Genomic DNA, 12,821 nt, shown 5'->3' with positions numbered 1-12,821 from the left:
AACCCTCAAATCTCCCCGTTTTAAAATAGCCCAGGAGTATCTCACTTATACTACAGGTTTATCTTGGGTTACCCAAGAGATTTGCTCCATGTCATCCATCCTCACTCAAGGATATAAGCTAATAGTGCAGTTGCCATTTGGAGTATCCTTGTGGCAGGGAGAAGGAGAAGTTGTCAGCATGCATTTGCTCTTGAAGACTCCTTGCATTCCTTCTGTTGCCATTGCACGGGCCAGAGCAAGCCACATGGCCACACCTCATTTCAAGTGTATATGAAAGTGCAGTCTCACAAGTGCCTGGAATGAGGACAACCAAAATGATATGGACAGCAGGAATGATGACCACAGATTTATGACAGATCTCTCTATGTGATTTGAAGATTCTATCTAGCTATTTATTATTGACTGTTCAGCTGCTGCTTGAAGTTAATACCGGTGAGAACAATAAAAAGAAGGAAGTTTTTATGGTCCAAATTTTAGTTCTTAAAACTGAGTTTAGATGTTATCATAAGTGTAAGAAATGCTTCTTTTTACCAGAAGAATATTCAAGAAGGTGTTTTTATTAAATTAGAATGTTTTTCATTAATGGTAGTTATACTGATTATAGAGTTGATGATTGAGTCACATCAGGAGACAAGCCATCTAGACTGTTAAAGCTTTTAATGTTATTTAAATATATTTAAATCATGTATTCAATATATAAATACATGCTCATAAAAATTAAATAACAGAGGAAGTACGTGTCATATAAAAATATAGACCATCCCTTCTCCATACTGTCCCCTAACTTTCTCTTACCCAGAGTTTACTGTTAATATTTTCTTGTCCATTTTTCTAGACTCCTTCTTGTGCTTTTATGCAACAGAGATGAACATGTAAGCAACTTGCTTTGGTTAAGTTAAAAGTACATTTTGGAGATAAGTATATATATCCACTCCTAAATTGCTGAACTAATTTATTTGCTTACCAACTTTACTTGAGAATGCCAGTTTCTCTTTTCTTTCACCAACAGTGTGTATTATATTTTTATACCAATCCAGTTTAGAAAAATGGCATCTCATTATTGTTTTAATGTTCATTTTCCTGGTGTTTGTAAGACTGAGCACTGTTTTTATGTTTATTGGCCGTTATCATTTTTTTTCTCTATGGGTAGTGTGCTGAAATTCTTTGCCTATTGGATTTAAATTTTTTTTCTTATTGACTTGTAGGAACACTTTAAATATTATTGAAGTTGCAAATATACCTTTCCCCTTGTTATTTATATTAAGAGTATGCCCTCCCCACACCTCAGCTTTATTTTGTCTTCTAACTCATATACACACACATACATGCACACACATACACACACACACACACACACACATATGCTCATCTGAGTGTCAAGATTCAGCAGGTAGCTGAGTACATTTCAAAACCCAAGTAAGGATCCTTGTTCACTTGTCAATGAATACAGGTTTTGATTGCTAGAGTCATTCTTCCTATAATTGTTTGAGGGAGAAGAGGGGATTTCCATGTGTCAATCGTATGTAGAGTTTCTAGGCCTCTTAGAAGTTGTACAGAGCCTTGTTCCTATTTTACAGGTCCTGAATCTTTGGGACGATCATCCATGCAGAAATTATACTTAGTTTAGAAAGACTTTAGACAGGTTAAGTATTGTATGATGTGTGTGTGTTTGATTATGTCTTAATTTTCCATCTAAACATCAATGCCCATTCTTTATTCCTACCTCCCTCTGATCTGGGAGTTATTTCAGAGTTTTATTGAGAGAGGTTTTTTTTTTTTTTTTCGGTACGCTGGCCTCTCACTGTTGTGGCCTCTGCCGTTGCGGAGCACAGGCTCCGGACGCGCAGGCTCAGCGGCCATGGCTCACGGGCCCAGCCGCTCCGCGGCATGTGGGATCTTCCCGGACCGGGGCACGAACCCGTGTCCCCTGCATTGGCAGGTGGACTCTCAACCACTGTGCCACCAGGGAAGCCCGAGAGAGGTTTTTTGGTGAGCCTTTGTATTTCCTTCTTAGGGTTTATAGGTTCCTCATGAATGTAGAGTATTCTTTGGTATGGCTCTATAAATTTTTCTACACCTTCCTTTTCTTCCTTTTAACTTAGCAGTATATAAAATGTCACGGAAATCTTTCAGTATCATACCCTTGGATCTGTCATGTTTCTCATGATTTCTGGATTAAGCAGTCACTTTGCTCCTATCTGTTTTATATGTTAAAATTTTTTTCCACTGTTCTGATCTGGGGCTAGCACCATTGCTAGTGGCTCCATATTGCTTTCAATTTTATTTCAGGTTTATATTTTTTTCTGTTATTCAAGTAGGTTATGGGTTACATTCAGGTTGCTTCCAGTTTTCTGCAGAAGGAATTCAGGGCAGGGGTTGGGTAGGATAAAGAGTATGAAATTTTTCCTTTCTGCAACAGAATTAAATCTGACTGAGTTTAAAAAGAGAGCTAGTCAAAGACTCTATTGGTAGAATATTCCAGTAATTCTATCTAGTAGCTATATAGCCCTGACAAAGTTGCTGATATATGTATGTGTGTGTGTGTGTGTGTGTGTGTGTGTGTGTGTATGTGTGTGTGTGTATATATAAAATACTAATACGTATGGGAAGAATGCAGCATCACAGATGAATGAGGACAGTAAGGATTAGTCAAAAAATGATGCTTGGCAAATTGACTACTGATAAATAAATATAATTGTACTGCCACATCATAATATATATATATCTATATATAATATATATACACACATATCATAGTACATGTGTATAATATATAACAGATTTTACATACAGATTATATGCATATATGAATAAATTAATGGTACATTTAAGGTATCAATATAAAAAATTAAATCAGAAGAGAGTAGTATGAATTATCTTAGAGGGAAAAATTGTGAAGGAAAATTATGAGTTTATTTGACTACATACAAACTTAAAATATCTTTATATCAGGAAACACTATGAATTAAAATTAGTGAATAAACTGAGAATATAACTTGTAACAATGTCAGACTTAATTCAATGTCCTATATAAAGAACTTTTAAAAATTGGTAAGACAGGGCTTCCCTGGTGGTGCAGTGGTTGAGAGTCCGCCTGCCGATGCAGGGGACACGGGTTCGTGTCCCGGTCCAGGAAGATCCCACATGCCGTGGAACGGCTGGACCCGTGAGCCATGGCCGCTGAGCCCGTGCGTCCGGAGCCTGTGCTCCGCAACGGGAGAAGCCACAACAGTGAGAGGCCCACGTACAAAAAAAAAAAAATTGGTAAGACATGTGTTTAATACTAGTAATCACATAAACCAAAATTAAAACTTCTAAAACTGCTGCTAAAATTGCAGAAGATTGAGAAGAATCTGTGTTTAGAGGAGTGTGATAAAATGAACTTTCAGGTAATGATGACGGTAATATAAATTGATTCAATATTTCCGGAAAGCAGTTTGGTTGTTTGATGTGTGAAAGTGTGTGTGTGCTTGATTGTAGGAATCTTGCTGGCATATGTAATAAAAAGCAGTGTGACCAATATTTCTCTACAAGAAACATCATCCTGGGATCATTTTAAATTACGAAAATATTGTGAAAAGGAATTTGCAACAATGCAGGATAACTTTGTGCTTAAATAGTGCTGCGGAGGCTATTACTGAACAGCAGTTGAATGGAATATTATGCCTTCATTAAACGCATTCTGAGAGTTGTTCAGATCATTGGAAAAAACCCATAATGTACTCTTAAACATAGAGACAGAATATTTACATATAGAAAATATAAAATACTCCAAAGTATATTTTCTCAGTTTTCTGCAGTGAGCATTAGTTATTTTAATAATCTGGGGAGACAAACCATTTAAAACCTTCTCATAAATTTAGAAGGGGTACTGAAGAGACAGCACATAGAAGGCATTCAGTTGACCTTTACTGAAATGATTTGATTTTAACTGAAATAAGAATCTTCTCATAGTAGAAAAATCAAATCTTTGAGCCAGGAGGCCCTTTGCAGGTCACTTGGTCCAGTCATCCGCAGTAAACCAGTCCTTAAATTTAGCCAGTTTATAGTGGTATATTCATTACCTATAACCATTTCTGGAGCCATGCCAATGTGTTACTTCCTCCAACAGTTCTTGCTTAACACTGCTTGCAGGCCTTTCCCTCTGCTTGAATTTCCTTCCTGTCTGTCCCAAAGGGTACCCTTAAAATTCTTTAAGTTTCTTTAACGGCATCCTTCAAAAAGAAAATGCTAGGGTACAAGTAATTTAAATATTAAACCACCCAAAATTTGCAAATAATTGGAAAGAAAATCTGAAGTTCTTTGAGTATTGCCTGTAGAGTTACTGCTGTTTGATGTTCATGGGGTTGGTTCCGTAATACGCTGCCTTTAGCAAGTTGCTGTCAGATGAGTTTCCTCATACATAAAATGGGGTTTACAATAGTACCTACCTCATAGGGTAGGTTTTTTTTAAAGTTGAAGTACAGTTGATGTACAATATTGTGTCATTTTTCAGCTGTACAACAGAGTGATCTGACAATAAAATACGTTATGAAATGATCATCATGATAAGTTTAGTAACTGTCTAGCTCCATACAAAGTTACTGCAGTATTATTGACTATATTACATCCTTATGTAGTATACTACATCCCTGTGACTTATTTATTCTATAACTGGAAGTTTGTATCTCTTAATTCCCCTTCACATATTTTGCCCAAACCCCTATCCACCTCCCCTCTGGCAGCTACCGATTTGTTCCCTGTATCTGTATGTCTGTTTCTCTTTTGTTTTGTTTGTTAATTTGTTTTGTTTTTTTATATTCCATATATAAGTGAGAATATATGGTATTTGTCTTTCTTTGATGTATTTCACTTAGCATAGTACCCTCTACGTCCAATAGCACAATTTCATTCTTTTTTATGGTTGAGTAATATTCCTGTGTGTGTGTGTGTGTGTGTGTGTGTGTGTGTGTGTGTATGTATGTATATCTTCTTGATCAACTCAACACATCTATTGATGGACATTTAGGTCGCTTCTGCATTTTGACTATTGTAAATAGTTATAAGGGTGCATATATCATTTTGAATTAATGTTTTTATTTTCTTCAGGTAAACACCCAGAAATGGAATTGCTGGATTTTATGGTAGTTCTGTTTTTAAGTTTTTGAGGAACCTCCATACTGTTTTCCATAGTGGCTGCACCAATTTACATTCCCATCAACAGTGCACAAGGGTCCCTAGGTTTGTTTTTTGATTAGATGATTTCATACACATGAAATATTGGTCTAGAATAAGGGATCAATAAATATTACTTAGAAACTTTCAGGACAAGTTGGACAAAATGCACTTTTTCCTATTCATCCTGTTAAATATAGCTAAAAACATAGGACATTATATATAAAATACACATAAGAAGACTCTGAAAGGAGGAGAGAAGAAACCAAATCAGCTAGGAACTTTGGGACATGAGAAATGACATGGCACTGAGTTCCTTGGGTTTTCTTTCTTGTCTTATATATCCTATACTGAGTGCTGGAGAAGGTGGCAACCTAGAAACACCAATGGGTGCAGAAAAAAAGTTCCAACAAAAACGTCTTTGGACCTTCCCCCTCAGAGATAAAAGGGGTGGGGAGGGACAGCCTGCCAAGACGACATTTTTGACCAGTAACTTCCCTAATACAGTCAAACACTATGGAAAGCTCTGTGGCTCCCATCCCATCTTCACCAGTGAAAAGGTGATAGAGAACCTAGACTTCTACTCTTACCAGGCTGTGACAAGGTGTCCTAAACATCGCCACCTCCCCTGGTGGTGTTAGAGAAAGTTATATCAGGAATTGGAACTTTCATTATGGCTAAGATAAAGAGGTAAGAAGGATCTTGCCCCTGGCATTGTCAGTGGAGTCCATGTGGGGAGGCGAAATGAGGTGCCATTCCCCACTATCAGCCAGGATGATGTAATGGAAGCCTAGTGGGATCCTGAACTTTTACCCTAGCTCAGCAGTAATGAGGTACCCCTTACTCTCATGAGTGTCAGTGGAGGCCTAATGGGGAGCTGGAACTTACGCCTGAACCTGGTGGTAATGAGTTGTCTCCCTCCCCCACTGACACAGTATCAGAGGAGGCCTGATAAAACAGAAGATTTAAATACGATCTTTAAATAAGCTCCAGAATCTCCTAATAAAATACCTATAATGTCCAGGATACAAACAAAAATCACTTGTCATACCAAGAACCAGGAAAATATCAACTTGAATGAGAAAAGCAATCAGTAGATGCTAACACTGAGGTGACAGAGACTGGAATTATTGGACAAGGATTTTTAAAGCAGCCATCATAAAAAAATGCTTAAACGAGCAACTACGAACACATTGGAAACATTTTTTAAAAAGCCTCAATTAAATAGAAAAACTCAGCGAAGAAATAAAAGATGTAAAGAAAAAAACAAATGGAAATTTTAGAACTGAAAAATATGATAATGAAAATAAAAACTCACTGAATTGGTTCGACAGCAGAATGAAAACCACAAAGGAAAGGATCAGTGAACTCAAGGATAGAAAAAAATATATATTTATAAATGAATGAATTAATAGGATATTGTGGACTAGGACACCAGTCAGGATGTCCAGAGACTTGAGTTGCAGGTATGGCTTTTTCCAGTTCTTAGCCAAATGTCCTGTGCATTATTCTTTTTAAGACTCCATTCACTCAACTTTAAAATAAAATAGTAAAAACTACCCTGGCTACTGTACATGGATCCTAAATCCAAAGTGTCTTGAAGGTTTACTAATATTTTCATTCTTCATTTATCAAATATTTATTGGGTGCGTAATATATAGATCCTCAGACTATAAGGAAAATATAGTCTCTGCTGTCAGGTTATAGTAAAATGAGGGAAACATTTAAGTAAGTGGACTAATTGTTAATGTAATATGATAAGTAGTATTGTAGAGATATGTGCACAGGTCTTTGGAACTACCTGGGAGAGGGCGGTGGTAAAGGAGAAGGACAGCCACAGAAAGAACAGCCACAGAAATTCTTTGAATAATGTGAACTCTAGGAATTGCACATTTTGTAATTCAATATAGCTGGAGCATGGGAAGTTGCATGAGGGGAAATGAAGCTGAGTAGATGAAGGGTCTTTTATATCATCTAAAGATATATACTTTTTATCCTGAGCTTTATGGAAAGGTATTAAATGAGTTTGAGTGCCATTTGATGTGATAATATTTAATTTGAGGAAAGACATTCTAGTAGCAAAGGAAGATGACTTGAGAGGATGGGGTAAGACCTAGGGCAAGGAGATTAATTAAGAGAAAGGAACTGTAACCCAGGTTATCAATGAGAGAACTGAACAATTGCAAAGACATGTGACAGTACATACAATCGATAGAATGTGGAGAATGAGGGATCAAATTTAACTTTTGAGTTTCTATACCTTGCAGTGGGTGCAAGGTGGTTCCTTGAAATATGGAAAACAGGAGGAACAAGTTTGCAGTTGAGATGGGCTGTGAGTTGGAGGTGGGGTGAAAATGATTATCGTTTTGGACGTATTATTATTTCCAAGGAGAGATGTCCAGCAGGCTGTCGGCTATAAGGGAATGGAGTTCAGAAAGGGGATCAGAGCTGGAGCTAAAGATGGAAGTTGAAACCATAAAAGTATAGAGATCACCCAAGGAATGTACGTAGAGTGAGCAAAGGGATGGATACAGAATGTTAGAAATTTCTGTCAATTAAAGATTTGGCAAAGGAAGGAGATTTCATGAAAAATATTGTTGGTTCGCAAACTGGCCCCCATTCATGGAGGGCAAGGAGAGCCCAAAGAAAGGGGCAGGCCCCTCCAGAATGGTAGGTGGGTGGCAGATTTAATAAGCAAGGAAACTTGCATCTGAGGCGTGTCGTGGGTGGCCAGGAGATCAGTAGATCTCCGCACCCACCCACAAGAATCTTGAAAATAATGTCCTTATCTGGGTTCAGACACATATTCAGTCCAGATGGACTCAACAACACATTGCTTTCTCAAGACTATGTCCTTGAAACAGCTACTAGTATGGGAATAGTAGGTAGCACACATATTCCAAGGATGGGGGGATCCTCTGATGGCCTGGGTCCAGCTGACAGGTCAACCTGGGGTCACATACTCTCTGTGAACTCCTTCAACAGAAATCTAGAAGGAACAAGTAAGAAGTAGATAAGGCAAATGACAAAGTGAGTCCTCCATGAATCTTTGGAATCGAGTGGGCTCCTTGTTTTGTGAAATGTTATGGGCATAATTCAATATTGAGCACAAAGAGTAGTAGAGTAGAAGTGGTAGATAGAGGATAATGACATCATCAAGAAGTGTTCCAGTGAGTCTGTCTTTCATGTGTCTGAAATGTATTCTTTTCAGAAATAAAAGCAGAAACACAAAAATATGAATAAGTATTTTGTGGGAAAATTCTATAAAGTATCTTTCCTTATTTCTGCCAAAATATTGAGTAAATATTTTTTACTTTTTCTTGGTGCGTTAGTTAATTATAGCCACAGTTATGCTGCATATCACCGTAAAAATCTCTGAGCCATAAGGTATTTATTCATCAGTTAATTTGTAGGTTGTCATGGGATCAACACAACTGGAAATGTTATTTTAAGACAGGGGTCCTCAACTCCCGGGCTGCGGACCAGTACCGGTCTGTGGCCTGTTAGGAACCGGGCCACACAGCAGGAGGTGAGCTGCGGGCAAGTGAGCGAAGCTTCATCTGCCGCTCCCCATCGCTCCCCATCACTCACATTACTGCCTGAACCATCCCCCCTGCACCCCCGCTCCCCCGGGTCCATGGAAAAATTGTCTTCCATGAAACCGGTCCCTGGTGCTGAAAAGGTTGGGGGCCGCTGTTCTAAGACATGTGTCTGGCTGGGTTGGGCTCCTTGCTTCTTTTGGGCTCTGCTCCCATCTGCAAATACTCATTCTTGGCACCAGGCTGAGGAGGAGGCAGCAGTAATACCTGGAGGCTCTTCTCCTGGAGAGGGTGTAGGTGCAGGAGAGCAAGCCGTCGTGTCAGGCGCTTTCAAGCAAGTGCATGCTTCATGACTGCTTATTAGCCAGAGCTGACATCACATGGATGACCCCAAAGTCAAGGGAAGTTCTCTCCACTGATGAAGATGGAGGCAAGAGGAAGAGACAAAATATTTTTAATAGAAGTAAGGGTGAGGAGAAGAGACAATGTTTTTGAGCAAACATCAAATCTATTACACTTGGCAATTCAGAATCATTGTATTAATTACTCATTGTGCTGTACTGTAAGGTCATCATATTCACCATTACTGATGTATACAGGGTCACTTGATGCTGATTAAATGATTCCTCCTCCTACTGCCTTCTGTCTGTTATTTCTTATTGCTGCCACTGTATCTATAGGCATTCTTAATTCCCTGCTTCATTTCACACAGGGCTCTTTGAGTGAAGACCTGACAGTGATACTCAGCTATTTAATGGGACTTTTTCTTGTTGCTTCAATATTTTCCTCTTGTTATTTTGCATTTTTATAATATTTGCTAGTCTGACATTGGAACAAATGGACCATTACTATACTTGTATTTTGTATCTAATACTCTCCTTCTAAAAAAGTGGCAAATTCCATGCTCAGGAAAATGAGCTATATTTTCTTAAAAATTTTCTCCATCTATCTACATTATGTCTTTATTTTCAAAGGAACGCACTCAGCAATTGAGATAAAGAGTGGTGAATTGAAAAGTTTTCAAAAAGCTATTAACGTTTTATGTGCATTTTGATTGTTTATTCAGATTATGAAGCATTTCACACATGCAGAAAAGAACTAACCTATTGTTTGTGAAATTGGGGGTATTGCATTTAATTGAAACAAACAAATATGTGTGTGTGTATATATACACGCGCGCGCACACACACACACACATATATATATATATATACATCTTTCAAAGAAGAATTGATTTTTCCAGTAAGTCTGTCTTTTTACAGCAGGTACCCAAACTTCAGTCATGCATCTACTATTTGCCCTCTCAGCTTAATGCATCTGTGCTGCACTTATATACAATTCATTTCATCCATGTAAAGTAGATTATTTTGGTGCTGTGTACTCTAGTTTCATCCTAAGCAATAAAATCCACAAAATTGTCACCTTGAAGTGCGAGGTATATTTTCTTCTTGTGCACATGAAAATAAATACATATTTATTAAAAGTGTCACTTCTGTACCATCTTAAATAGTTTACAGCCATCATTACCTGACATAACATGCATGGGGAAACACTTTTAAGGGCAGCTCTGCCAAACTAGGACTATAGAAACCTAGTTAAGTAACAATATATATTTTGAAGTCATTCACTTTTACTTTCCAATTATTTTTCAGGTTTGTGGAAGGGATGCTTAACATTTGTTACAATGCCATCGATCGTCATATTGAAAATGGTAAAGGAGATAAGATTGCTATCATTTATGACAGTCCTGTTACAAATACTAAAGCCACTATTACCTATAAAGAAGTCCTGGAGCAGGTAATATTATAAACTTTCTGTACATGTTATTTGGAAATCATACAGAAATTATTTAAATAGCATACATTCTCATTGCATAACTTTAATTCATTGACATGTTACTGTACTTTTGGTGCACACTGGAAATAGAGGTGTGTTAATGCATTTAAAGTATTTTTATTTAATTATACTTTAATTATACTTTACAGTACGGGAAGATACTTATTTTAAAGGAAGAGGTTAACAAATCTCTAAGAACATGCTTATAATCTCTCTGGCCTTCGTTTTCCATCCACATTGCCATCACCTTTGCTCAGCTGTTCTCTTCAGCTCTTGTACTATTGAAGTAGTCTCCTAACCTACTAACTTCTCTACTACCAGGCTCGGCTCCTGTCAGACTGTCACCTAAAGTGACACTAGGATTTTCTTCCTAAGAAACAACATATTTCTCTACCCCACTTAAAAATCTTTTCTTTAAAAATTATCATTATTCAGAGAGCAAAATCGGGACTTCTGTGATGTACAAGACACTTTGGAGTCTGATCACATCATCCCTCCAAGCTTCATTTCCCAACATTCTTGGCCATGAACGCAACCGTTTTTCAACCCATATTTCCTGCCACTCCCTCAGGCTTCCTGGCCCTTTAAAGCTCTTTGCACATACTCATTACTTTCCCTTATTTGCTCTTTCTTTAGTTTTTTTCCCATTTGGGTAGTTCTCAGATGGATCATGATATTGACAGATAAGTTATGAGATTTTTTTTTTCTTTTAATATTGGGGTAGAAATGGGATTGCATAAGTAATTATAAAAGTATTTGGGTATTATGAATTGTGGGAGAGTTATTCTAGCTTCTGGGGGAGGGCATTTATTTATTTATGATTTGAAGGGAGGTAGAGTGGAGGGCAGGGTTTCTCAGCCTTGACACTATTGACATTTTAGGCCAGATAATTCTTTATTGTGGGGAGCTGTTATGTACACTGTAGGATTTTTAGCAGCATTCCTGGTCTCCCCGTTAGATGCACCCCTTCCCCAGTTGTGATAACCAAAAATGTCTACAAACATTGCTGAAATGTCCCTGGAGTGGCACAATCACCACTAGTTGAGAACTTCTGGTTGAGCAGAGTCTGTCATGCTAGGTTTTGGAGGCCTTTGCTTTTTTTTTTGTGGTACGCGGGCCTCTCACTGTTGTGGCCTTTCCCATTGTGGAGCACAGGCTCCGGACGTACAGGCCCAGCGTCCACGGCTCATGGGCCCAGCCGCTCCGCGGCATGTGGGATCCTCGCAGACCGGTGCACGAACCCACGTCCCCCGCATCGGCAGGCGGACTCTCAACCACGGCGCCACCAGGGAAGCCCAGACTTTGCTTTTTTAATGGAAGCTTTTTGAATCACATTCTCTTACTTTGCCTTTTTTTTTTTTTTTAAGCCTCATTTAGAACTTTCATGCAATTTTTAGAGTATTCAGTCAACTCCCCCTGGCTCTCTGAAATAATATCCTTTTGCATCAGCAATATTTGTGTTTGGTTTTCTAAGAGATTTCAAGAAAGGCAACCGAGACAAAACAATTACTGCCCCAATCCTGAGTTGCTACAAACAATAAAGAGAGAAAAGGTGGTTTTGCACAGGCTAGGTATCAGCCTGGCTGCAGCAACAAATTCTACCTTCAGCTGATTTGAACATAAGAGGAATTTATGAAAAGTGAGGACTTAAGAACTAGGCTCAGAAAAATGGCACACTCCAAGGCAGAAGGGGCAGCAGTGAAAAGTTAAGAATCCACAAATTGTCTAGTAAGTAGACTTGCTGACCTGACTTCTAGATTGACAGAGTAGGTACATCTAGTTGGCCAAATTTAGGATACATGCCCAAAGTCCTAGGCAGTTGGGAGGAACTGTCTTGTTGTCTTTTTATTTCTTAGTAGGAATGGGGCCCTGCCTCTCTCTAGAACTCATACTAGGGGAATTCCAATCTAATAAGAAGGGAGTTCAAATACTGGGCAACTGAATACAGAACAGAAGGAAATAATGCTGCAAATATGCTGTTGGATATATTTCATTGGTCTGTAAGTGAGAACTGTGTATTTTCAGAATGAAGTGTACAGAGACAGAGCTCATGCTGGGGCTGAGGAGTTAAGGCATTCTGTTACCAAATGACCTTGTTTTTCATCTGAGGCTGTGTTTTATTATGAGATAACAGAAATTTCCTGATAACCTCTTATATTCTGTTTTATTTTAGGTTTGCATTTGCAGCTTTTAGATAAAGTTTAGTCTATGTTTAAAAACTTAATTCTGTGATTTGGGCATATTGCCATAGTCTCATTTTATTAAGACTTAGGTTAATATTAAGATACTGGT

General features: G+C 38.2%; 1 protein-coding gene across 8 annotated transcripts in view; it reads left to right on the top strand.

Annotated features, from left to right (window-relative positions):
- The window catches only part of ACSS3 (acyl-CoA synthetase short chain family member 3), a 150,981-nt gene that overhangs the window by 23,812 nt on the left and 114,348 nt on the right, over positions 1-12,821 (top strand). For all 8 annotated transcript variants that reach the window (XR_009565610.1, XR_009565611.1, XM_060306825.1 and 5 more), the window contains one exon: positions 10,346-10,490. Coding sequence is in view for 6 of the 8 variants with exons in the window: in XM_060306825.1 (XP_060162808.1) it covers positions 10,346-10,490 (145 nt within the window). In the remaining 2 variants the exon portion in view is untranslated. The remainder of the gene's footprint in view (positions 1-10,345; positions 10,491-12,821) is intronic.

This window comes from Globicephala melas, chromosome 10, assembly GCF_963455315.2.
Source record: "Globicephala melas chromosome 10, mGloMel1.2, whole genome shotgun sequence".
Lineage (NCBI taxonomy): Eukaryota > Metazoa > Chordata > Mammalia > Artiodactyla > Delphinidae > Globicephala > Globicephala melas.
Note: the sequence above shows the minus strand (reverse complement) of the source record. Positions and strands in the feature narration are given on the sequence as shown.